Source organism: Brassica rapa, chromosome A04 (assembly GCF_000309985.2).
Source record: "Brassica rapa cultivar Chiifu-401-42 chromosome A04, CAAS_Brap_v3.01, whole genome shotgun sequence".
Classification (NCBI taxonomy): domain Eukaryota; kingdom Viridiplantae; phylum Streptophyta; class Magnoliopsida; order Brassicales; family Brassicaceae; genus Brassica; species Brassica rapa.
The window spans coordinates 20,616,599-20,642,984 of record NC_024798.2 but is presented as its reverse complement, the minus strand read 5'-3'; the positions used below and the strand labels follow the sequence as shown (position 1 = coordinate 20,642,984).

The 26,386-nt window shown below is 35.9% G+C and overlaps 5 protein-coding genes and 1 long non-coding RNA gene across 19 annotated transcripts; 3 read left to right on the top strand and 3 right to left on the bottom strand.

Annotated features, from left to right (window-relative positions):
• The first annotated feature begins 1,312 nt into the window (after positions 1 to 1,312).
• Positions 1,313 to 5,223, top strand: LOC103865963. 12 transcript variants are annotated; one of them, XM_033290535.1, is made up of 6 exons: positions 1,318 to 1,375; positions 1,459 to 1,531; positions 1,605 to 1,670; positions 1,760 to 1,812; positions 1,895 to 2,787; positions 4,277 to 5,223. In XM_033290535.1, exon 6 carries the CDS (start codon positions 4,336 to 4,338, stop codon positions 5,068 to 5,070), a length of 735 nt encoding a protein of 244 aa, XP_033146426.1. In that variant the 5' UTR covers positions 1,318 to 1,375; positions 1,459 to 1,531; positions 1,605 to 1,670; positions 1,760 to 1,812; positions 1,895 to 2,787; positions 4,277 to 4,335; the 3' UTR covers positions 5,071 to 5,223. The 12 variants fall into 12 exon arrangements, with proteins under 12 accessions (XP_033146422.1, XP_033146426.1, XP_009142081.2 ...); XM_009143833.2 differs by having other exon boundaries at positions 1,760 to 2,787; XM_009143831.3 differs by lacking the exon at positions 1,760 to 1,812 and having other exon boundaries at positions 1,322 to 1,375.
• On the bottom strand, positions 1,972 to 3,816 carry LOC108871744. Of its 2 annotated transcripts, XR_001958431.2 has the most exons (3): positions 3,152 to 3,816; positions 2,962 to 3,067; positions 2,788 to 2,805 (listed from the first exon to the last, which is right to left on the bottom strand). It is a non-coding gene; the product is annotated as an uncharacterized LOC108871744 (long non-coding RNA). The 2 variants fall into 2 exon arrangements; XR_001958430.2 differs by having other exon boundaries at positions 1,972 to 3,067.
• A 1,793-nt stretch (positions 5,224 to 7,016) lies between the features above and the next one.
• Positions 7,017 to 8,719, top strand: LOC103865962 (phospholipase A1-IIdelta). The gene is made up of 2 exons (XM_009143830.3): positions 7,017 to 8,081; positions 8,352 to 8,719. Exons 1-2 carry the CDS (start codon positions 7,062 to 7,064, stop codon positions 8,571 to 8,573), a joined length of 1,242 nt encoding a protein of 413 aa, XP_009142078.1. The 5' UTR covers positions 7,017 to 7,061; the 3' UTR covers positions 8,574 to 8,719.
• A 242-nt stretch (positions 8,720 to 8,961) lies between these two features.
• LOC103866029 (serine/threonine-protein kinase CTR1) lies at positions 8,962 to 14,221 on the top strand. Of its 2 annotated transcripts, XM_033290527.1 has the most exons (14): positions 8,962 to 10,218; positions 10,610 to 10,696; positions 10,993 to 11,021; positions 11,107 to 11,396; positions 11,491 to 11,682; positions 11,831 to 12,004; positions 12,098 to 12,261; positions 12,392 to 12,597; positions 12,676 to 12,799; positions 12,887 to 12,906; positions 12,987 to 13,143; positions 13,220 to 13,511; positions 13,582 to 13,651; positions 13,741 to 14,221. In XM_033290527.1, exons 2-14 carry the CDS (start codon positions 10,641 to 10,643, stop codon positions 13,824 to 13,826), a joined length of 1,860 nt encoding a protein of 619 aa, XP_033146418.1. In that variant the 5' UTR covers positions 8,962 to 10,218; positions 10,610 to 10,640; the 3' UTR covers positions 13,827 to 14,221. The 2 variants fall into 2 exon arrangements, with proteins under 2 accessions (XP_033146418.1, XP_033146417.1); XM_033290526.1 differs by having other exon boundaries at positions 8,962 to 10,696.
• Positions 14,033 to 17,619, bottom strand: LOC103865961 (F-box protein MAX2). Its single transcript, XM_009143829.3, has 2 exons — positions 15,800 to 17,619; positions 14,033 to 15,460 (listed from the first exon to the last, which is right to left on the bottom strand). The coding sequence occupies exons 1-2, from the start codon at positions 16,599 to 16,601 to the stop codon at positions 14,199 to 14,201; spliced, it is 2,064 nt and encodes a 687-aa protein (XP_009142077.1). The 5' UTR covers positions 16,602 to 17,619; the 3' UTR covers positions 14,033 to 14,198.
• A 5,235-nt stretch (positions 17,620 to 22,854) lies between these two features.
• LOC103865960 (protein LIGHT-DEPENDENT SHORT HYPOCOTYLS 10) lies at positions 22,855 to 25,938 on the bottom strand. Its single transcript, XM_009143828.3, has 2 exons — positions 24,478 to 25,938; positions 22,855 to 23,148 (listed from the first exon to the last, which is right to left on the bottom strand). Exon 1 carries the CDS (start codon positions 25,017 to 25,019, stop codon positions 24,489 to 24,491), a length of 531 nt encoding a protein of 176 aa, XP_009142076.1. The 5' UTR covers positions 25,020 to 25,938; the 3' UTR covers positions 22,855 to 23,148; positions 24,478 to 24,488.
• Positions 25,939 to 26,386: the final 448 nt, after the last annotated feature.

Genomic DNA, 26,386 nt, shown 5'->3' with positions numbered 1-26,386 from the left:
ATAATCAGATTGCGATGTTTAATTTTATCTTCTGACGTGACCAATTTTATGTTCACAAGGCTTACCGCGTTCGTCAAGGACGTACTTTCTCTTCCTCCTCCTCCTCAGCTCCTAATCCTATCGGCGACAAAGGTTACTTACCCCACTTTATCTCTTTCTCCGATTGAAATATGTCAAATTCTCGAGCCGTCTATGATATATGCCTGATTCTTCTTTCAGGAAAAGGATTGGACTTCATGCCATTATTGGATCTTGCTAGTACTATTTCCGTCTGGTCTCTTGCTGGATATGTGGTTCAGTTTGGTTGGGGTAATAAAATTTGGATTTTTTTTGGTATTTTCCTAGTAAAAAAAAACAGCGTGTTACATTCGTGTTTTTTTTGCTGTTTACATATCTCAGAAATGTCGAGGATGTTAAAGATCAAGCGAAGATCGGACATGGACACGGAAAGATATGAAATCGAGTTGGAACGTTTTCGTGAGAGATTGGTATGAATCTATCCTCTGCTATTTGATTTTTTTTTTTTTTTGGTTTTTCCAAGTTCAAAACCTAACACAACTGTATGTGTTTTCTTCCTGTTTCATGCATTCAGCGCCGTCACATCCGTGAATGAAATGTATTTATTTGCAATCTCTTGCTTGTTTGTCTGGCGTTACTTTTTTAACACTAAAATAAATGATTGCTTATTAAATTCGCATGCAGTTTATTTGCGAGTTGTTTCGAAGCTTAGTCTGTTTATACATATATCGGAGTATAAGTTAACTTTATCGTAAATCGTAACTCAGAACACAATGTTGATTTGATTCCGATGAGAAAAGTAAAGCGAGAGTATAAGCAAAAAAGGCCCAAGAGAAAAAACACAATATTGGCATCGTTTTTATACACGACTTCGCCGTTTTAACAGTCAGAGTAGACACATGTTAGACCGAACCAAAGTTAAATCAAATCGAATTTCACAGTAAACCAAACCGAAAAACAAATATATGATATTCAACTCTTAAACTTCCAAAAGAGATACATGAAAATGTATACTGACTTCGAGCTGTTTTCTCAGGTATTACCATAATACCCCTTTCTTAAAAAAAATCGTTAGCAATAATAGGCCAATCATAAAACCGGTTAACGGCTTCCGCAATTTTTAAACGGTTTTATTAAATCGGTTCCAGGTCTATTTAACTGATCGATTTGAAACAAAGGTTGTTATGTTTAAGAAATGTAAATAATAAAAATTATTTATAATAACAAACATTGACTTGGGCCTGGGCCCATAGAACGAAACTAGATATTTAAAGGAAGAGTAGCGAACGAAAGGAACATTATGAACAATAGAAGAAACCTAACCATGATGCAGAACCTGAGATGTTTGGTTGCGAAGGTAAATCTCGAGAATCAATCAGACAGCTATGTTCTGTTTTGTGTTTGTTCTATCTTCTGATTTTACCAAATTTATGTTCGCAGGCTTACCGCGTTTGTCAAGGACGTGCTTTCTGTTCCTCCTCCTCCTCAGCTCCCAATCCCATCGGCGACAAAGGTTACACCTCTTTCTCCCAATGAATTAGGTGTTGCATTTGGAGAGTAGACCTAAGTTTTTTTTTTGCTTTTAGGAGGAAATTGTATTGTCAGGTATCTCGTAAGTCGAGGTGTGATAATGATGATGGGATTCGGCGCAGGTAAGGAGCGTAGAGAGAGAGATTTTGTAACTCTTTTATCTACGCCTCGAATTAGATTACTTATCCTGGTTTTTTTGGGCGTATCAAAGGTACTTACGGCTCGGGAGATAAAGTCGCCAAATATGAGGAGAGGATGAAAGCGGTAAACAACCAAAAACTCTATCTAGTGTGTTTTAAATCCTCTCATGCATGCATGCATGCCATCATCTTTTTTGTGTTTTCAGATTGACAATGATGCTTGGGAGACCTTGGCCATGCAGCAAGAGCTCTTGTACTTGGACATGTACGAATCCTAATTATCTTATCGTCATTGTGGAGCTGCACCAAAACATTCTATTTTGGGTTCCATATTTTGTCTCCCTTTATGTCTGTCTGGTGGTTCATGTAACAGAGTTTGCTTATGCGCATGGATTTCTTTTCTCTCTAGTGATGTTTTGGGTCTCTCTCTCTCTATATATATATAAATAGTACAATAGTTTGTGGCCTTTACGTTTATAATATTATTCACAAAACATTATCTGATGATAGATATGGTTTTCATTTTTTTGTAAGGATAACGACTATGAAGTATGAACCGAGTCGAGTATTACATATACTACGACTAATCAACAACTCTTGATTCTGTTTGGTTTTGTGGTTGAGATTTAAAATGAAGGTAACACAGGTTGGTCACTTTTAGGTATGAGATTGAAATGTCTTACCACATGTTAAATATGAACAAAGTGGCCAACTATTATAAATTTATAATGTGTTTTTCCTGTTTATTCACACCTCTTTTTGTTTCCGCTCCCCTTCCGCGTCACACACGTCTAAAGATATTCGAACATTCGAAGAGCCAAAATGAAAATATATGCATATTAAAATATACATAATTGAAATATTATATATACATACTTTAATTTGAATTAGATCATAGACTTTCAAAGTGGAGGGTAAAGAGGATCAAATGTAATCAATGACCAAATTGAAATTGTGTAATAGATAAATACAAATTAAATGATTAACAAAAAACTAATGATGTATGAGTTTGACTTTTCAGGTCATTAGGTGCACTGTTAGTAGTGTGATAAGTGTGTCGACAAGAGAAGGCCCACACGTAATATGGAAGCTTAAATACCTAAGAGCATCTTTATCCCTAGAACCCATTAGGGTCTCTTAATCAATTGTTTAGTAATAAATTTGTGTTAAAACCTTTAGTTAAGAGACACCTAAATTTGTGTCCTCCATTGCAAGTTTTTTAAGTAGGTTCTTAAAAAAAAAAATTGAAAAAACTTGAGAAAGAAGAAAGAACCTGAGAAAGAACATTTGATCTTGTGAATACACTTTCATTATTCATCAACTCAAGGGAATGAATTAACGATAGGAATCTCTCGGTGATTATTATGATAATCATGAATCTGTTAAAACGTAAAGCAGTCCAACTTAAACAAAGCATGGTAAAACGAGATACACTAACCTCACAAGAGGGAAATGAGATAAACCTGCCAACATCCCGGCCGCACCGTATCTCCGACTCTCCTTCATCGTATCCACAGAATCTCCTGCGCCTCCGCGGTGGTGATGACGGCCCCGAGAGACATGACGGAGAGGCAGACGATGGGGATGGAGATGGAATTGGGAATTAGAAAGATAAGCAATTGTACTAAAATGATATTCTTTAGCAGAAAGAAACAGACAACTTCCAGATTATAAATCACCAAACAAGAAGCCCTTGCCTTTCCTGCACTCAATAAAACTATGAACTAACAACAGTTACAGTAATAGTATTCAATAGCACAGACCAAACCAAGAAGAAGAAACAGACAACTTATTAAATTATCAAATATCAATCACCAGACAAGAACCCATTGCTTTTTTTACACACAAGAAGACTCCAAACTCACAACGAATTACAATAATAGTATCAATCATCAGACAAGATGCCATTGCCTTTTTAACACACAAGAAGACTCACAAACTAACAACGAGTTACAGTAATACTATGAAACACACAAACCAACCCCTAGAAGGGGAACTGGGATTGATTTTACTAAATCAAGTCAACTCTTATACTAAAACTTGAATTACTTATCAAAGTCTGAGACTTTAAGAATGGTGAAGGGTATGGTTCCAAGTGAAGATCAAAAGAGATAAGAAAAAAAAAGGGACTGACTTTGATGAGAAGGATGAGGAGAGCGGTCGATGGCTTGAAGCTCTCTAGCTGGCAAACATGTCCTCAATCTCGAGGTTCTGATTGTTCGATGGCGTTTCCGGTGATGTGATTCCCGGAAAACGATCAGTCGGCGACGGGGAAGAGTCAGAAGACGGTGACGGTTGCGGTTGATAAACCATCCAGGACTTCGCGTTGAGTCCCACGCCGAGGATGACGATCGTGAGGAAGCTCCCGAGGAGGAGTCGTCGTCGTCGATGATTTTGTTCTTCGCAAAGTGATTTTGCCTTCCTCGTATTCTCCTCCCAAAACTCTATCAAAGCTACACGTGGCATACAAGAGACGTTGCTTGTGTGGCCTAATTAAGATACGTCTTCAATGATAATTGTCTTTTTTCATTTTTTTTTAATTCCTAATTTTATTAAAAACCCCCATAAGATCCCCCGATAAAGATGCTCTAACACCCATCATCTCCTCCAAATACACCAGAGAAAAAAAAACATAAACAAACAAAAAATGGCTGGAGAGGAGTTCTTGAAACTGTTCGAGTACAACTGGTCGGAGAGACTGGTCTTCAAGAAAAACAAAGACTCTTTGAAATTCAATGAAGAGAAAACGGAAGATAAAGAAGATCAAGATGTGAAGAATTTTCTTGTAAAGAGGGCTATGAGTGATGAGACGATGATGATGATAACGACGAGTTCTGTTTCATCATCAGATGATTTCTTCTCATCTCCTAGATCGGTCTTAGCCGTTAAAGCATCGCCGACGAAGCTCCAGACGATTCTCTCCGGTAAAGAAGTCAACGAGTTCTCAACTGCGGAAAGAGACAGAGTACTTTCTGAAAAGTCAGAGAAGGAAGAACAAAGGAAGAAGAAGCAGAACGATGTAAGAAGAAGAAGGAGAAGGGGAAAGAGTATGTCGGATTTGGAGTTCGAGGAGCTTAAAGGGTTTATTGATCTTGGTTTTGTCTTCTCAGAGGAAGACCAAAGAGATTCGGAGCTTGTCTCGATTCTTCCTGGATTGCAAAGGTTAGTGAAGAAAGATGATGTAACAGAGGAAGAAGACATGAGCAACGTAAACAGACCATATTTGTCGGAAGCATGGGATCATTGTGGAGGGAGAAAAGGGAAGAGGCATATAACGCCGGCGATAAAGTGGAAAGTTCCAGCTGTGCCTGAGGTGAAAGAAGTTGAGCTGAAAGATCATTTGAAACAGTGGGCTCATGCGGTGGCTTCCACTATCAGATGATGATAATAACAAAAAGTTTGTATTCTCAATATGCGTTACTTTGACCATTGTGTATCTGTCAATTTTTGATTGGTTACTTACTGAAAATAAAGATGACAATTCACAATTAAATTATAAGATTTAGAAATAAAATAATGGAGGCTTGGAGATTGATCCATCATCTTCTAAAACCATGAGTAACCGGAGTTCTTAGATTGGAGTCTACTGCTCACTTGAGCTGCAATTTGGTATAGTGATCCGCTGCTCTAGATAACGACTGTATTGATACTGGATAACCCTTTCCCATCTGCATAGAGAACAATTAAAAACAGTTTATGTTACACTTAACTAGAGTCTATAAATGTTTATAAAAGGCGACAAAGGATTCGATTCAGAAAAAGTTTACCGTGCTGCATAAGTGGAATGCATTCACATAACCAGCATATTTTGAAGGTGCATACAAAAAGCAAAAGAGTAGTAAGCACTCAGCTCATCCAAACAAAGATCTCCATACAAATTTATAAACTTACTCTTTTTCAATCCGGCAGGCTTAGCCAGCAACAGATCTAATGAAAATTATATAGTCTTTTTCAAAGGGGTGTGTGACCTTTCCAAGTGGCACATGGAGAATAGAAGTTTTATCCATTCTGAATTTGGTATGTCCAGCTTTGGCGTCTTTCACTGCTTTCATCACATCCTTGGTCACACTCCCTTGCTACAACATATAAGTATACACCAAAGTGATACACTGAGAGTAAAGATGTTTGAGTGAAGAATCAAACTTACTTTGGGGTTAGGCATCAAACCATGATTGTATTGAGCAACACATGATAACACGAACAATCTGCAGTTTAAACAGAGTAACACATGATAAGAATCAGAACTTTATTGAGCATATGATAGCAAAACATACAGAGAAGAACCTTATATCATATACAGTATAAGGGATGCATGCACAAAACTGAGATGAGTCCATCCACAACTCTCACAACAAGTGAGAGAGTCTAGCAAGCAAACATGTTAAAACGCAGCGTTTAACTACTAAAGTTCAATACTTTTGACGTAAAGTCTCGACCTTTATCTCTCTACTGGCTTCCATGAGAGTCTACACAACAAGTGAGAGTCTAGCAAACATCTTAAAACGCAGCGTTTAACTACCAAAGTTCAATACTTTTGACATAAAGTTTGAGGGTTTGTGGGAATGGAGAGGAGAAGGGTTTGGTGAGAGATTGGCGGCGAGCTTGAGAGAGGAGAAGCTTCATTGCTGCTGCCATTGTTCTTCTCGCTCGAGGTTTCTCGTGTGAAGTGCGATTCTGAGGTTTAAGAGAAAATGGGACTTTTCTCTAAATTACAAACTTTTGAGGGGCCAAAAGTGTAAATAGTTTTGAGGATAAAAAAACGCTTATTCACAATTAATCCCTAATATTTTGTTTTTTTCACAAATATGGAACTATTGTTTTGTAAATTAAACATGGGATTTTCCCATGTTTCTAATACGTAACAACGAAGACAAGTTTGACTAATAATCTTTGGTTTGGTTTGATTGCTCTTGTTCTCTTTTTGATGCATGGTCGTTATTCGTTAATGATATGAAAGTTTTGAATAGTGGTGTGAGACTACTATATTTGATGGTGGTACAGTTTTTAACGTCACATGTAATGATTCACCAACGGTTATATAAAGATTCAACAGTTGTACAAAATTTGGTTGAATTTTCTTCGCTTCAGCATGATTGAGGTTTGAGAATGACATGTAAGACTGAATCGTAACTGATTTTTTTGTTTTTTCTTGTCTTTGGAGTATATATGCCAGTTGCTCAAAATAAAAAGGAGTATATATGCCAATAATATTCCCACACCTTTTAAATTCATAAATAATCTAATATCGAGTGGATATTTCATGTAGGTCTCACATATCATCATGATCACCATCCACCACCACTTGTTAAAGTTAAGTGTTATCCTTTTTATACCCACAATAGTCGCATAGTACTATCTTCTCACACAACTCCAATGGCTGCAGCAACACCATGGGAAGAGCTCTTAGGCTCCAAGAACTGGGACACTCTCCTAGACCCACTAGACCAATCACTTCGCCAGCTCATTCTCCGTTGCGGCGACTTCTGTCAAGCCACTTACGACTCTTTCGTCAACGACCAAAACTCCAAGTACTGTGGAGCCAGCCGCTACGGCAAGTCTTCCTTCTTCGACAAGGTCATGCTGGAAAACGCTTCTGACTACCAAGTCACGAGCTTCCTCTACGCCACGGCTCGCGTCTCTCTCCCCGAAGGTTTGCTTCTCCGCTCTCAGTCACGAGATTCTTGGGACCGTGAGTCTAACTGGTTCGGTTACATCGCTGTAACGTCTGATGAACGGAGTAAGTCCTTAGGACGCCGTGAGATCTACGTGGCTCTTAGGGGGACGAGTAGGAACTATGAGTGGATCAATGTTTTGGGAGCTAGGCCTACTTCAGCTGACCCGTTGCTGACCGGACCGGAACAGAACGGTTCTGGTTCCAAGGTAGTTGAAACTCTTAGTACTCATGGTAGCGACAGTGAAGATGAGGAAGGGTGTAAGGTGATGCTCGGGTGGCTCACGATCTACACTTCTGATCACGCTGAATCGAAGTTCACTAAGATGAGTCTACGGCTACAGCTGTTAACTAAGATCAAGGAGCTTCTATTGAAGTACAAGGACGAGAAGCCGAGCATTGTGTTGACTGGACATAGCTTGGGAGCCACAGAGGCTGTTCTAGCCGCTTATGACATAGCTGAGAACGCTTCCAGTGATGATTATCCGGTCACTGGGATCGTGTTTGGTTGTCCACAAGTGGGTAACAAGGAGTTCAAGGACGAAGTAACGCGTCACAAGAACTTGAAGATCCTCCATGTAAGGAACACTATTGATCTCTTAACTAGATATCCTGGAGGACTCTTGGGGTATGTTGATATAGGAACCAACTTTGTGATCGATACAAAGAAGTCACCTTACCTAAAGGACTCAAGGAATCCAGGAGACTGGCACAATCTTCAGGTGAGAAGTTCTTTCACTTCTAACTGTAATACATAGTACCAAAGAGGAGGTGGCCTGGTGGATATAAATGTTAAATTATCTAGTAGATATCTAAAAAAAATCATTGGTTTAAGTCCTCTTAAGAAGAGTCTCCTTGAATTTAAAAATATTTGGGCCTCTCCATAGGGAAAAGTACGGGCCTACAGGTCCAGAACCTCGTAGTCGTCATTGGAAAAAAAAACTGCAATACATAGTAGCTTACGAACATTTTTTTTTTTCATATGTGTGCAGGCAATGCTCCATGTGGTTGCAGGATGGAACGGGAAGAAAGGAGATTTTAAACTGATGGTGAAGAGAAGTATTGCATTGGTGAACAAGTCATGTGAGTTCTTGAAAGATGAGTGTTTAGTGCCAGGTTCTTGGTGGGTGGAGAAGAACAAAGGAATGATCAAGGATGAAAATGGTGAGTGGGTCATTGCTCCAGTTGAAGAAGAACCGGAACCTGAATTCTAAACTGGATTTGTCTATGTTTCATGTTAATCAAAAATAAAAGAAGCTCTTGTGTGTGATGAAAAACAACGTAAGTTATTTTTATATGTGTTATGATTGTTGTTACTACATGGTAGAGAAACCCCATTACATGCAGCTTTAGCAGCAAATGGATAAAGCTTTTGCCCTCGTAGACTCAGGCCATAAGACAAACAATATGATTCCAATTCGTTATTAATAGACCTCAACAGACTCTATGGAATCTTTTTTTTTTGTGTGCACACTATGGAATCTAGAAGTGAACACATATTTGCGCAGAATAGAAACAGAGCTTGAGACTAGCATTTCCATGCAACTAGGGAACTAAAATTTAACAATTAGTTAAATTAAGTGCTTAGAGATTATAAGACATACGAGTAAGGTTCTCAATGTCGTCATTAAAATAGTCAGTTGATATGACTCGAAGTTTTGGAATGCAAACAAAACACATGTAACAATAATATGTTTCCTCCTCAAAACCATCAAACCGACTACAAGAGTAATCACTGGTTTGATTCTTCGAGATGTTAAAGACTTATTCTAAATATCCTCTCTACATCACTTATGGTGTGTTGCTTTCTTAATGTCACTACTATTGCTGCATAAGGATGAGGATGATCTTGTCAAGAAACAAGAAATCTATCTAGCAATTCAAGACATGATTCATGAACTGGGTCTAGATACGATTTGGGATGTTAAAGCTCTAGTGAATGGAAGTGATATCATTAAAGCTCTAAGCCATGAGAACAGAGGAAGACCCATCATCCGGTGAATGACAGCTGGTTTATCCTAAAGGAATGCCTCTCAGACAAAGCCAAAAGTAACATTGGAAACATGGCAAAAATATTTGACTAAAATTTGACAATTTAATTGAATGTAATCATTTTAAGAAACATAACAACCAAGCACATATAATCAGACACATATTTTTCTTATCTATAAAAAGACAAAGTAAATTAATGTAATTATCCTAAGAAAAAAAAATTTACAAATGGTAACAACAAAACAATTTGATTATATAAAGAAATTAAGAATATCAAGATATGAAAATAAAAAGATGCCAAAAATGATTTAAAAATAAATAACTTAATTTTCGAAATTGTTATTATTATAAGATAAAAATTTAGACCAAAAAGTGAAAATATATCTTCCAGTTTTTGTAAGTATAATTAGAACAAACATATATAAAGTGTAAAATAGATTAGAAGACATTTAATAAAATTCTTCCTACGAAGTCCTTTTTTAGTATATAATGGATAATTATCAAATCTTCTATTTTACATACAAGTAAAAATAGAAAATGCTAGACTCATTGAAAAGTACATCATTAAGATATACTCTGACATTTTAATATACTTAGAAAAGTGATTAGTAATAAATAATATATACTAATAAATATATTATTTGGATTTCACAATTATTAGATACAATAGGATATTATTTCTTAATTAATAGATACGTTAGCATATTTATTTTAAGCAAATACTATATAAATTGAAGAAGCTCGTGATAAAATGTTTTGTAAAAAAAAAATCCAGTTCAGAGTAAAGCTCTAAATAAAAACGACTTTGTCAAAAAAAAATTGAACATCGGCAACTATTGCCGTGTTGATATAATAATCTACATTGAGGTACCATGATTCTTGGATTGATCATTCTTAATTTAATTTTATAGTTAAACTGTCGTTAAATTTTTAATATGTAAAATCATTAAATTGAAGATTTTGACAGAGAAATGGTACAACGACAAATTTGAAGAATCTAAATAAGAGTTTGAGGAACAAGAATCTATGTGTTAAAGATTTTGACAGAAAATTGGTAGAACCAGAGAAAAATTCATGTCACACTCACATGTAGTTGACTTACTTGCTATGAGTTTCTCAGATAAAGTTGATTATTTTCTCGCTCCTGAAATTTTGATCGTTTGATTTTACGGTTTCTTGTGTGTCTGGATCAGTCTTTTTATTGGTTTTAAGTTTGATGGTGTTTTTAGGACTAGTATTGAGTTGAAAACATATGCAGGTTTTTGGAATTTTTTTCACTAAGGGCTTTGATGGGATCGAACTGCTGCAAATGTCGCCGAGGAGCCACGGAAGGATCAGAAATAACGTAAGAGTAACTCATGTACTTTTGCAAATGGTGACAGATTCATTCGCGTTAATTTTTATGTTTATCTGCTTTTCTTTTGGGTTTTGTTCCCAAAGCCCATTAGTGTGAATAGTTTGAATCCAGTTTTGAGAATCCTTGAACATCAAAAATCCATTTATTGGTTACACACTGGATAAAATAAAATAAAAAGTAAATGCAACTAATTTGTAACTGGAATGTGTAGATAACGCAATTTTTTGTATAGTTTCGTATTTTCTTTAACTTTTACTTTGTTACTATACCATTCTCATGTGCAGGTTAGAGGACCTCGAGGACCAAGCTGCAGGTACTAGAAGTTTGATTCTCAATATTTTTGTTAGTCTTTTCTTGAGTGAGCCATATGGGCTAAAGAGAAGCTTATGTGATTTTAGACCTGAGAGAGCTGACAAGAGATGAAAACCTGAGAGAGACGGGAACAGAAGATACAGTAAATGGTGATGTACCATCAGACTCAGAATCAGAATCTCCAATTCCAACTCCAAGGCCGTCAGAAGTTTTAAAAACTCCCAGTTTAGCTTCTGTTGGATTACATTGTAGTAATGAAGAATTGCCAAGAAATGGTGTTATACATGAGATGTCATGTTATGGAGCATCAAACACTCTTTGGAGTACTGGCTCGTTTTCTGAACCGATCCCAAATGGTTTTTACTCTGTGATCCTGGTAAGCTACCTTTAGGTTGAGGTTGTTCTTGTCTTTTAACTTCTTTCTCAAGTCTCATTTCATTAACTTGATTATGTATTTGGATTGTCAACAGGATGATAGATTGAACCATTTTAAAAGCATTCCTACACTGGAGGAACTTCGTGCTCTAGGTGATGAAGGTCTAAAAGCTGATGTGATTGTTGTAGACTTGGACAAAGATAACAAGATTAAATGGCTAAAGAAGTTGGCCATTGTTCTAGAACGCTCGAATCCAGCCAAAGCTGTTAGGATCATTGGCGATCTGGTAAGAATAATAACTAAAATATATATCATCTCATTTGCTTGTACAACTAACTCTGGCTCATGCAATGCAAATTTGATTTCTGAATATGAATTCTGCTATTCAGGTCGGTTTGGTTCAGATTATTAATTTTTCTTCTTTTTTTTGGCAGGTGGTAGATTTTTATAAACTTGCAGCTTCAAGGACTACTTCAAAAACTAGAAAATCACTTGGAAGTCATGGTTTTCCACTACTAGGACAGATCAGTAATGGCTCTTGCCATGCTCGAGCCATCTTGTTTAAAGTTCTAGCTGATGCTGTTAACCTTAAAAGCAAACTTGTAAAGGTAAGCACTGTGTAGAAGTGTGATCACTGCATCATTCCCATTCTCCACACTGGTTCTGAGAACTTGACATTATTTGTTTATTTTCTTGATCAGGGTTGTCCTAGTAATCTGAACTCTTCTGCTACTGTCGACTCACATAACCATATGTCTGTTGTGGTTATGATCAATTCTGTGGAAACACTGGCTCCTATTTCAGTTGCTGGGAAATGCTCTTGTCATTCACCATTGGAGCCACAGAGCCAAATAGACCGTGGAAGGTAAGTGATATGTACAAGTTCTCAGTTACTACCAAAAAGAGTTACATATGTAACTGTTCTGTTCAGACAATATGCTTTCAGCAGACAAAATCTGTTTGATGTGTGACTGTGTCTATATATGGTATTGCAGGTCAGTGGGAGATGTAAATGCATCCTTGATACAGACTCTCTTCTCTAAAGAGCAAGGTGATAATGACAGCACTGAGAGCAATGATATCCACATCTGGAAGGAAGTACTAGCATCTCCAATGTTCCAGAACAAACCTTTGTTACCAAATGAAGAATGCATCATAGATTTCTCCACTTTGATACTTAGGAAGACTCGTGTTGGATTTGGTAAGAATTGTTTTATCTCATCAAAGTATTAAGCCTACAGCAAACTCACTATACCTTTTGCTGGTCTCTACCATCCAGGCTGTTCCGCAGAAGTCTTCCGTGGCACATGGAATGAAACAGAAGTTGCGGTCAAGATCTTTAAGGACCAAGCAGTCACAGTTGAGAACATCAAAGACTTCTGCAATGAGATATTCATTCTTAGGTATTTTATATCATTTTAGTATTTTTATGTTGTCTAAAACTTTTCTTCTGACCTCTCTCTCTCCTTCTTGTCTTCTCTTCTGTGCAGCCGTATTCACCATCCCAATGGTAATCACCATCATCTACCTTTTGTTTGCTTTTCATTACTTGTTTAAAAGTAACATAAGACATATCTGGACTTGTTGTAGTTATTATGTTTCATGGAGCATGCGTAAAGCCTCGTCAGTTAGCACTGGTCACAGAGTATGTCGAAAAAGGTTCCTTGTATCATTTGCTCCATAAGACTGATGTAATCAAGAACTTAAGCTGGCGTAAGAAGATAAAGATATTGCATGACATTTGCAGGTATATTTAATGTTAAAACTTAGAAACATAATCAGGAGAGTTTTGTAATCATTTGAGTATCTATGTGTGTTACAAGGGGCTTAATGTGCATCCATGGGATGGGGATAGTCCACAGAGATCTAAAGAGTGGAAACTGCCTGTTATGCAATGATGGGACAGTCAAGATATGTGACTTTGGTCTCTCAGTAATGATGGAAGGAACAACAACACTCAATGACATTGTACCTGCAGGAACACCAGAATGGGTTGCTCCTGAAACTACGCGCAATGAGCCCTTGTCCAAAAAATGTGATATCTATAGCTTTGGTGTGATCATGTGGGAGCTATGCACTCTAACCAAGCCATGGGAAGGAGTACCACAAGCAAAAGTATGTTGGTTGAACAATAACAACACTTGGTTACTAAAAAAAAAACAACCAATCTAACTTTTGTTTTCAGGTTCTTAACATCGTTGCCAAGGGAGCCCGGCTAGATATACCTGAAGGACCATTAGCTAAGCTTATTGAAGGTTAGTGTAACCCCTCAGAAACTACAACACTTCAAACATTTTTTTACTATAAAACATAAGCTTATGTAGTAGTCTGTCTTGTTGTGTAGCTTGTTGGTCTGAAGTACCAGAACAAAGACCAAGCTGTGAAGAGATACTGACCTATCTAGCAACCTGCGAGAAGTCTCTTCCCTGAACCTGTGTTATCTTCTTTTTCTTTGTCTGAATAAAATGTCTTGTGTAATATTTGCTTCTGTGTTCTTTGAATTTAAAAAAATGGATTTTACCATTTCTGAATTATTCATCATTGCAATATTTGTTTCTGTCTAAATAAAATATCTTGTAATATTTGTTTCTGTCTAAATAAAATATCTTGTAATATTTGTTTCTGTGTTCATTGAGTTTCGATATAAAAAAATGGATATACCATTTCTGAAAATATTAATCACTGCAAATGTATACATCATATCTCTCCTTTTACAAAAACATACATAACATTCAAAGTAAAACAAATGACTAGTTCTTGAAGTTAATATAATTATAGTGTGGAGTAACTCACTGTTTAGTATCAGTCAATGATGATGCGGCTGTTCAACTGATCCTCAAACCGACTACAAGAACCAACTCGCATCTCAGTGCTCATATCATTCTCAGGAGCTGGATAATAGTCTTCTCTAAGCTGCACATCTCTCAAGTTTGGGATCCTCAACAAAAAGTTCATGAAATGCTCATGAGCCGTTCCATGAATAAAAAGCTTCCTCAGAGTTAAGCACTCTTGCAACAAACCTGCACCAGGAAGAGAAAGACTCCTCTGGTTAACATCTCTATCCTGCGGTGGCCAATAATCTAGCTCGCTCAAGCTCAAGTTTCCAATTCCAGTCAAGAAGAACCTCTCCCACAAGCTCAGATCCATCTGCATAGGCGGCGCGGTCAAGGCGAAACCGATCGTGTCACCGCAGTCTAGCTGCATCTTTGAGAGCTTTGGGTAGAGAGCTAGACAGCTTAGTCCTAGCTCCGGCTCAGAAGGCCTGCGTCTATCTCTGCAGTCTCCTTCTATCTTGATCCTGATCTCTTCCAAGTTAGGACAGTCATCTAGTCCTGTCATAGGTAGTGGTGTTAGAAACTCACCAGCACTGATCCATAAAGACAGATACTCAAGTTTCTCCCACACTCTGTCTTCAGAGGAGAACCCATTCACATCATCTGTTGAGTACTTGCACCTCTTCTGACTCCTCTCGTAATCATCATCATCACCATCATCATTATCATCATTAGTCTCACTTGTTTCCACCCTTTCTCCACCTTCCTCCTCTGAACCAGACCAAACACAATCAATATGCAGCTTCTTGATCCTATCATAGATAGGCTCAACCGCCTTTAAAGAAGCTGTTGCATCTAGATTCTTACAGCAAGAGATTCTAACATCAGTTAACGTCTTCCTAAGCAGTGAAACCATAGTTCTAAGCCCTTTCACTGTCACATTCTCACACCCTTGAATCTCAAACTTACTCAGCTTACAACATCCTCTCCCTATAGCCACCAAACCCATATCACTCAAATCGGCAGAGTTTTTTAAAGACAGCGACAACAACCCTCCGCATAACGCCACGCCGTCAAACTTCCGCCAATCTGCGGCGGAGCAAACCCCTTGGAACTGTCCTAGCTTCAAAGATCTCAGCTTCTTGCATTTGGTGTTTAAAGCCTCTAAAGCTACACCGCTAAGCTTCACGTTCTTACCAACGTCAAGCACAAGCTCCTCTAGATGCGGTAGAGCTGAGAAAACCTCCATCAGCGTCGCCGCCGTGATAGCTGAATCTCCGGCTTCACCACCTGCACGTGCATAGCCAAGTAAAACATTGGTCTAACCGCTAAATTTTTTAAAATAATGCACAAAAACAAAACTCTCTAAATTTACAAAAAAATATATTAAAAAAACTTTTTAAATTTTCTATAATCTCTAAAAAAATTTAAAATAATTTACATTAACAAAATTATCTAAATTTACAACTAAATTGTCTATAAACTCTAAAATTTTAAAAATTATCTAAATTTACAACTAAATTGTCTATAAACTCTAAAATTTTAAAAAATAATTTACATATAAAAATCTAAATTTATAACTTTTTTATTAAATTGTTTATAATTCTCAAAATTTAAAGACCAGGTTACCTAGAACCGCTCTAGGACTTGCCAGCGAAGCTGTATCCACCATGTGGAGGAGTGTTAGCTTAGGACAGTTGGCAGACACGGCGGAGAGAGTCTCGTCACCGACAAACTCGAAGTATCTCGGATCAAACGTGCAAGCAACACGGAAGTCTCTAAGATTAGGACAAGCTTTAGTAATATCAACGATCTCGCTCGACTTGTATCCCTCACTAAACGACGCCGTTAATATATCCAAGCGAGTGAGCCTCGCCGCCACGTCAGCATAACGCTGGAGAACGGGAGGCAAGTCTTCCGTCCAGTGGTAGAAAGCAGAGAGATCCAAAGACTCGAGGAGACCACAGTGCTCGAAGATGGGCACGAAGTCGTCGCCCTGAGGGATCTGAGAGGGTCTCTGGTGCCAACGGATGAGCTTGACGTGGCGAATCCTCGGCCACTGAGGGAGGAGAAGCTCGAGGGAGGTCGGGGAGCGGGAGTAGACGGTGAGGGCGTCGACGGAAGGGAAGCAGAGGTGGAGGCGGAGAGCGAGGAGGGGCTGGTGATCGACGGGGAGGGAGGTGAGGAGGGAGTGGCCCCACGGGGAGAGGAAGGAGAGATCGAGGTGGGAGATGGATCGGAAGCAGCCGGGGAGGAGGTGGAGGTCACGCGCGTTGCCGCGGAGAGTGAGGTGGGAGCGGGTGGACCTCTCGAGGGCGAGGAACTTGTGGGAGACGAGGGAGAGGGAGTTGCGGGCTCGTGAGTCGGTGACGAGAGCGGAGATGGTGGATAAGATGACGTCAGGGAGGTCGCAGAGAGTGGTGGAAGCCATGAGAGCAAATCTTGGAGATGTTTTTTAGTTGTGAGTTCAAGATTTAGACAAGAAGTAGAAGAAGAGAGTTGTGTTTGGGAGGAGAGAGAGAGAGACATACACGTGATGCTGACATAGTGACTTTCCTCTCTTTCTCTCTTGGTTTTTATTTTTTAAATAAATGTCTCTTTGGTGTGAGTTATGGGCAAAGGATCTTAAAATAGATAATTCAATTTTCTTTTGCTTTTTTGGCTGTCTTTATTTATTTTTTGTTTTGGTATTCCACTGGGTGCTGGATGTGTACTTTGTTCTACGATGGATGATCTTTACCCTTTAATGTGTTCATGCATAGTGGATTTTGATGGAAGTCGAAAATTACATAAAGATTGATAAGAAAAAGATATCAAATGAAATTTGATTTAACAACAATTGAGTGTACCGTTCAAATTTCATAATACTAAATAATAAAACTTTCAGATTCATGTGTTTCTGATTTGCTTATTATTATAAAATTGGGTGTTTGGATAATAAAGATAAGATAGTCCAGTCTTATTTTGGTCTGACTACCTAGGGATGAACAAGTGATTTCATAATAATATATTGCCTTAAATAGTAGATAATGGATTGTTTCAATCAAAAGTTTGTATGGCACATTTTAAAAGGTCTTGAAGAGTAAAGAGTGTTTGTATCATGCGCACTATGTTATCCGGAGAAACCTTAACCCTAGTAACATGTAATGTTCTATAAACAAAAACAAAAACAAATGTAGGGTACTATTTTATTATCCGATTCAAAGATTTTGAAAATCTTGATTTTCTCGAATATATAAGTACGGGTACATGCAATCACTGTAACTGTGCATATGCATCCACTCTTATGGTATATGCATTGTGTCAGAATTATTTAAGCTCCTTTTCAATGTTTTACAAAGCTTAATAATATATTTTTATGTTATGTGAAATTAATAAAATGGCATCATGTTTTGCAAAGCTTAATAATATATTTTTATGTTATGTGAAATTAATAAAATGGCATCATTGTTAACACAAGTTTATCTACGGCCAATATTTATTCCGGAACTCTCATATATGCATCATCTTTCAAATTCTCAATACATCAAATTAAATCTTTTAATGGTTGATCCAACCAAACTGCCACCATCATCTAACGTTTATGTGACCATCTAATGGTAGTCATCTTATTGACTAGAATAAAACTAATGTTGATCCCCCCCCCCCCCCCCCCCCCGTGCATTCACAAATTAATGCAAGAGTACTCCTCAGAACCTATATTATATGCGTGAATTTCTATGGAATAGTGTTTTCTAGAAAAGAACAAAAAAGATGAAATGGTTATGGTAGAGCAAATCTATCACAGCTCGACATTTTGACATACTAAAATATTAAAAAATAGATATGATCTATGATTTCAAATTCAAGTGCAGATAGAGTTTAAATCGTGAAAATGGTCGTGCAACAACTTTTGCAATATATATTACGGAATTGCCGAATTGGCGCCGTAACTTGACAATTGTTCTAAAGCATCGCAAAGATTAGATATATCATCAAAGTATAAGAGTCAAAATCAGCCTATCTCTCTCTATCCCTTAATGTTCCCACTTGAATTGGATATATTTTTTTCTCTAAAGAACAACCTGCATTTGTCCCTTATAGGTGCATGTATCTACCATGTATTTACTTTACTTGAGAATATTACCAAACCTCCTTTGCCTCTACACCTCTTGTTTTGTTCGCTGATAATATGTGTTGTGGGAAGATGAAAGAGGAAAATTAATTTTTTTACCCAACTATTTGAAAAGTTAAATACATGGAAAATGTCTAGTAAGATATAAGTAATTCAGTTTAACTCATTTCCCGTTTTAAGAAAAACATGTTAATCTGAGAATAGTGGATTGATTCGGTTGAAAATATTGCATATGTATGAATAGACTTTTGTGTTTGTATATGAACTTATTTTTCAGTAACTAGTACTTCAAAAAAAAAGTTTTGATGTTGCATCAGCTTTTGTTTTCAGCTTCAGTAACTAGAAATTTCAAAGGAAACGATGCAAAACCAGTATAAACCGGGCATCAGCTTGGTTTACAAGGTAGATCAGAAAAGTAAAATACCCGTTAACTAGAAATTACAAAGGAAACGATGTCGATCAGTGGGTGAAACACATTTCTTATTTTAGAATATTGTTAACGTTTTTTAATAAAATTTTAAAGCTTAATGGATTATTCAATGAGCATAATCACGAAAGCAACAGTGAGTAAGTGGCTTGCAACTAAAATTGATTTTCGTTTCTTTCTTTTTGCTTTAGAAAGTGAGAAAATTAAGATTTGTAGGGCACGCATTATCTCTTACCTACTCATCTTGCCGGTCATAAAAACACATACACATACACATACTTGTGATAACACATGCGTCGACATATAAACACGACTAGATTTTATGTATTATATAAATCCACTGACATATACACGCTCTTTGCCCATGCTTATTAATTGGCTGAACTAAATTGTGTATCCGTGGACTATAAACGTTAATGCAATATTATATTATCTTAAAAACTAATTAAGTGATACTCAACGCGAACACTACTGCATACAGCAGCCTAGTTTGTCATATTGATGTATACATTAATGCATTCGAAGATTAGGGTAGTTTGGATTTAATAGTAAGCCAAACGTTTAACAACTTTTCCCCTTTGCACGGGGATGGTTTCTCTTAAAAGTATTCCCTCCATTCAAATTGTAAGATAATTTATAAATTTTTGCTATTAATATTTTATTTTAATAATACGTTCTGAAGAAAATACAGTTTTAGGCTGTGGTTTTAGCCAAAACATCTAGCATAATGAAATAAAAGGAGTATATACACGATGTGTTATTAGTTTTTAAAAAGTTGATGGATTCCATTTCTGAAAAATATATATTTGAAAACCAATTCAAAAAGAAATTTATCAGATCATGTTTGCATGCATTACAGGTAACTAAGATGGTGTAAGGACCTAGTGAAATACATAAATGTGATTAGGGGTTATAGATAGAGATTGCCATGGATCGGATATTCAGAGTTTCATAAGTATTTAAGATCTGTCCTCATTTTTCCGAATTAACATTTTTATGATTTGTATTTGCTTTGTCACGTTATTAATATTGGATGTCTCTTTTTGTATTTTTAATCGATCCCCATATCTAATTGGCTTTGTGTTAATTAAAATAATAAAAGGAAAAATTTAGAGCAACAATATTTCATCATTTAAATTTTGTTGAGACTAACAACAATGCAACTCAGAGAAACAATAAACTATAGATTTAAAATAAATCACTTTTGTCTTCACACAAAAGGTTGTTCACACAATGCAAGTCGGAAAAACCATAAAATATAAGTTTAATATAAATCACTTTTATCAGAATTTCATACAGTCATACCTGGTAAAACAAACTCGTAGGATTATCATTTTAATAATTAGTCATTATTTGTATCGGATACCTAAATTACCTTTTAATTAGCACGCATGAAATCATGAAAATGGACAAACGAGGAAAATGGATGGTAAAATACTCCATCAGACATCTTTTTTTTTTTGGTAAAATACTCCATCGGACTTCTTAGAGTAGCAAAAATAAATAACTATATACGAAAACACGTGTAGGAGATGTATATCGCTATCATATTACGCGAAGTTATTATGTACTCCTACAAGATTTATATAAGGGATTTGCTAGACATTTTTTTTTTTGGAACAGGGATTTGCTAGACATATTCTTTCTTTTTTTGACAAAGAATAAGAATTCGGTAAAGAGTACTATGATATTTTTTGAAATAAAAGAGTACTATAATTAAAAATGGTATAATCCCTTCTCGAGATCATTGCGGATAGGGATTTGACATGTCTACGCTGCCGTTATTTAATTAAGGCTTGGAATGTAGTGCAAATACAAAAACTGCAGATAAAACATAACAGACCAAACAGAATTAATATAGACCAGATAATTTTGAAAATTTAATGCATATCAATTGTTCAACCCTTTTTTCTTCTTTTTTGCAGATCAAATTTTTTAACCCTATCATTAATACATGCATTTTATTTATTATTTTAATATATTTCTCGTTCTATAAATAAAAAAAATAGTAAAAAAAAAAGCAGTCTAATATGTATCATAAGAAGACTATATTTATTCTGCATAGTTTCATTCAAACTCTTAAATCATCAAAATATTAATTTGATAAAACATTTAACCATAAGCTAACAAGATGATAATGCTACATTGGTGTTATTTCATGTAATATTTGTGCTTCTTTATAACCACATGATATTAGAAAGAAAATAATGTTTCACTTCTCTCAACAACATGCATTATACCAAGTACTGCCATGATTCTAATTCAAACACATTGTTAAATTTAAAACGTCTGCTACGAGATGAAACATTTGACCAAAAAGAAAAATGACGAAGGATGTATGTTCTGTGTGGAGGAAGAGATCACATTTGTAATGTGAATGATGACTTGACGAGGATCTATTATTAGTATATACATCAAAGTTTTATGCCAGAAAAAGAGATATGAATAACAGATATATAGTATATATTACTATCATTTATCAGTTTGTAATAAAACGATAAGAATTTTTTTCTCTTTCTCACCTTTTCTTATAGACTTCGGAGGACACCGAAAGTAATTCACAGCAAATAATACCTACATATCATATCATTGACGGAAATTAACATAAAGACCGAATCAATATTGATTTCCTAAAGCTAATACTTTTTAAATCAACTTATTTGTGCGTAAACTTATTATTGGGCTAATTCGCGTTCATCTCTTGTAGAAATACGTTTTCACCGATTTGAGATTACGTTCGCTCTTTTTTTGGGTAGAATTGTTCGCCCTTGTTAACAAGACGAATCAACTAAGCAACAAGTATTTACAAAAATATGTCTATTAGAATTTAGAAGACGTAATTCAATTTAATTTACAAGGAACCAAATGAAGAAAAAAAAGTAAAGTAAAGTAAATCGTATTTAATTCATTTGCATTGTGCCTGAAAAAGTAGACAAATTAGTGGAAGCTATGGTGGGCCTCGGCCCGGGTTTTGAATTTAATGACCGAAAGAAAACAATATTATTAATTTAAAAAGAAAATAATGAGGATTGGAAAAATAAAGAAGCGGTCGAAAATGAGAGTGCCGTGGAAGTAGATAAGTCATAACTCATAAGTGGTGACGTGAAGTGAAGTGGAGGTTTTCTTTCCCTAACTAGTCATTTCCTTTCAGAGTACACACATCCTGTCTCAGTCTCACGACGTTGCCTTGCATGTCGTTTTGCTTTCAAGTCCCTCCTCACAATCTATCTACTGATGACCTGTACGTCTTTGTAACGATGCAGTTTTCAGAAACTTCACGTGTCTCTTGTGGGCTCGACCCGAGTCTAATGCAACGACTCTGGTTCCTTATTGAAACGCCATCATTGAATGCTTCCAACGATGATTCAGCTGCTGTGCATTCCTGGCTTAGTTTCATAACAGAAAAGAATCCAAATAAATTTTAATTTGGTTAGTTGAATGTTAGCTCATCAGATTAGGTCATGACATTGACAGGTGACTACTTGTGACTTGTGAGAAGCTGGGAACTTCACAAACCAACGGGAGAGAAAGTTCATGGCCCTATTTTGAAGTTATTCTTATTAGGCCCATGAGGATTATATGACCACAACATTATTAAAAATTTCTCCTCTAATGATTTCGAAATTTTATAGCCCATATCAAAACCTTTTATTCATATTCATACCCATACTCATCATACTCGTACTCGTACTCATACTCATACTCATACTCATACTCATAGTACTCGTATACAGTCAAATCAAATATTCCTCCTCTAATGATTTCTTAATTTACAGCCCATAGCAAAGCTTTATACTCTTATGTACTGGCTCTTCTCAGTTGTTGAGGATACCAATAAATTAATACACCAACTGGATTTACACAATATACTTGACAATTAGAAAACGATAAAGCATTATTAGGAGGACAAACATGCGATTTGTACTGCCCTACCAATTTGTGGTTTTGTTTAAGAATTTTCCCTACCAAATTTTTGTTTTGTTTAATAACTTGCCTACCAATATTGTACATTGTGTTTTTGGGATAATGAATACAAATTAATGCATGGTACATATGGTGTTTTGGTATATATCACTGTTAAATAACATTTTAAAACAAACTTGTTTTCTTATCTTCATTTTGACTTAATTGCATTACCAACAATGATCAGGTTATTCCGCCATTAATATCTCATAGAAATGTGTTTGACTTACGTAAGACAAGAAGTACGCTGGCATAGAAGTACAAAACAAACTTGTCTTTACACTGTATAATCTATACACTTATTCAAATGAGCTTAATAAGAGAATATAGCTTATGGAAATACATAACCGATCGATAGCTACGGAAGAGAAAGAGTGGATGAAGATCCGAAGATATGTTGACTTCTTGATCATCAGTAGTAGGTAGATTTGAGGCCTCTTTTACATTTGATCCATCTCTGAGATGTTATTGATCCTGGAAATCTCAGTTATATCAGCATTATTCACTAATCAATTATATATCGTAATTTAATGTGATCAGCTTAGCTAGATATTCAGATACATGGAAGACTAATATTAATGCAACTTTAGATTATAACTATGCTAGATCATGCTTCTTTGTGCTATAAAAATAAAACTGAAATCTGAATATAACTCATATTTTTATGCCAAATGATTCAAGATATGTATTCCTTTCGTGTGTGATATATCACATATGTTATATATTGTATCATCGAACAAATTAAAATCCATAAAGCTTTGCGGGGGACAAACAAACTTTCAAGCTTTTCCAAAGCTAATGGTGACAAAGACCCTAAAGGAAGACTCATAAAGATGATTCGAGCAAAGTATATATTTATATTACCTACGGTTGAAATTATATCTGAGATCAAAGAGAGAAAAAAACGGTCAGGTGTATTCAAAGAGAAAAATACTGTCCCAGAAAATCTAATATACTATTTAATCTCAGAAAATACAAATGCACAACTACTACGAATGTTCGTGAGTAAAAAGAAAGCTCTAACTAATATATCAAAATCCAAGCTCTAAAATCTGAGATCCTAAACTACAATTGTTGAATTTTATTTAGGATTTGATTGAATTGAATATATTGAAGATTTGGTTAGATTATATATAGTGAGATAATTTTTCCTAAGACCCACATAGCAATAATGAAATCATGATGATCAATAAAGTATTATATGTGTATAAACTTCTATTCTGAGATAACCTTATTAACCTTTAAGAACAATCATGGAATCTCAATTATTAATCGATTTATTTAGGTTATAAAATGAGGGGGAAAGTTTCAATCAATTTATTTCTTGATCATCAATGGGGAACAAAATCTATACGAATCTTTAAAGAGAAGCATTCTAAGAGCCAATCATTACTGTCTTGAATAAACAACAGTAGTAAAAATTTTCCTGTATCTACCATTCCAAAACTAAAATATATTTTCAATGAAATAGCTAAAATGTTTTAAAATAAGTCATCTAAAAACAATTCTACATCCATTCAAAACCTAAGATCTAATCACTATATATCTGTCCCTTGATTGGAACCCAAGATTAATACAAATATATATATGATCAGGGCTTTCTCAACAATCAAAATCCGACCTACTTACCTAATTAGAGTTTACAATATAAACAAATGTATTTGGGGTGAATATGTTACTAGTTCGTGAAACCACACCTAGTACAAAGATCAAGAAACAAGATCTTTGTATATATGTAAATGAATTCAAACGCACATATTCAATCAAATAAAAGCGTAGTTAATTACTGGAGAAATATGTTACCATAAAGTCTTTCAAGAGAAGTTGAAGGAGGAGGATGAGGAAGAAGAGTCGTCTCTTCCACCACTCATCTCCGTCTTTGGCTTCTTCTTTTTCTTCTTGTAAGGAATCCCTCTAGCCTTAGCCTGACACTCCCTAACCTCCCTCAAATAAACCCTTATTGCTCCAGTAGCGAAAGGGTTTGTTTCCGGAGATCCACCGTTTTCCTCATAAGCTGCTCTCAGCCGTCCGATCAAAGCGTCAAGACTTCCCCAAGCTTGTCTGAGAGGGCACGTGCAAGGAGCTGGTGGCTCAGGCTGGCCGTAGAACATACAGCCAAACACGTGCACCTTTGTCTTACCGAACTGGTCTAAGTACCTGAGGAAATCAAGCACGTGGTTGCAGCTGCAGTGAGACATCGGCACGGGTGGTCTCTGGTTCTTCAAGTACTGTCCGAAAGTGTTCCAGTCGCGTCTCTTCTGTGACTCGTAACGGCTTGGTGTTACCGGTGGCTCTGATCCTGATGATTCCATAAAGTTCTTTCCTCTATCTCCAGGAGATGACATGATATATGAGCTTGTTGAGTCTAGAGAGAAAGAGAGATGTTAAGGGATCGTATTGTGTTCTAATATGGATCTGATGAATTAGGTAATAAGAAAAATGAAAGGTTGAGTGAGTGTGATGAGAGGGTGAAAGTAATAGTAGTAATGAAGAATAATGTATTTTTGACGTTAGAGGACATGTTAAGGGCCCCTTCCAAACTTTGCTTTCTTTCTTCATCCCTCTCATACATTTGTTTGTATTTGCTCTATATGTTTCTTTTCCCAACGAATTATTAACGAATAATCAATTCATGGTAATGTAGCAATGAAATATATACCATGCGTTTCAGGACTAGGATTTTAATCATTTTCATCTATTATATACGTTTTTTAAATGGCAACTTGCTCGATTATCTACAACCGAAATTTTTTTTTTTTGATAGAGATCTAGTGTTGTTTATTCAATATGCCTTGTAGGGTTCCTCTTTTCTGTTGCTTTGAGATAGGTTTTTGAAATCTAGATTTTCCTTCATATATACTTTTTCTTTTTCGATGTAAATTTTATTTAAAATTTTCAAACACATTAGATTTTTTATGCTTTTAAAATTAATTGTCATAAAATGCCTAAATACACTCTCTAATTAGGGTTCTTTGTTTTTTTTCTCCGAAATACATTGCATGCACAATAATAATGTTCTCTAAAATCCAGTTAAAGCCTAATTTAATGATAGATTAAGACACTAGTCCTTGCATGTTTAACGAAAATAATGCAATATAATAATAATATAACGAATATCGAAAATATTGCATGCACAATGATGCAATATAATAATAATATAACGAAAATATAATTGAGCAAGATAGATAAAGTAGAGGGAGCACCTATGTCCTTTATTGGTTCATGAAGACTAGGTAAATAGGTTATGACTCACTAACCACTCTATTTTACCTATATTTTTTAATTCGATATCTTCTTCTTCTTTTACATTAAGTAGACTATATGACTAAGTTACATATGGTATCTTACGATCTCTTATCATAGTCCATCAAAATAAATCATTATCTATAGCAAAAACTAGTATTTACTTATATACACATGGCGAATTGGCTATATACGTATTAGCAATAAGTACTTAATAGTGGTACAACTGAAGCAGAATAAATCATACCAAATTTTGATTTGTTTCATGATCAGCCAGTTTGAACCGATCTTTCAAAATCAAAATAAACTAAGATCTGACTAATTACTTGTCTCTGTAATCATTGTTTACGGTAAGGGTGATTTTAAAATTCTGAGTTGTAATGATTTGGAAGTAAGAAAATACGAGATTTAACTGATGTCAAGGAAGAAAACTTGGGATCACCTGTTCCTCAAATTTCTGCGCCCCCAC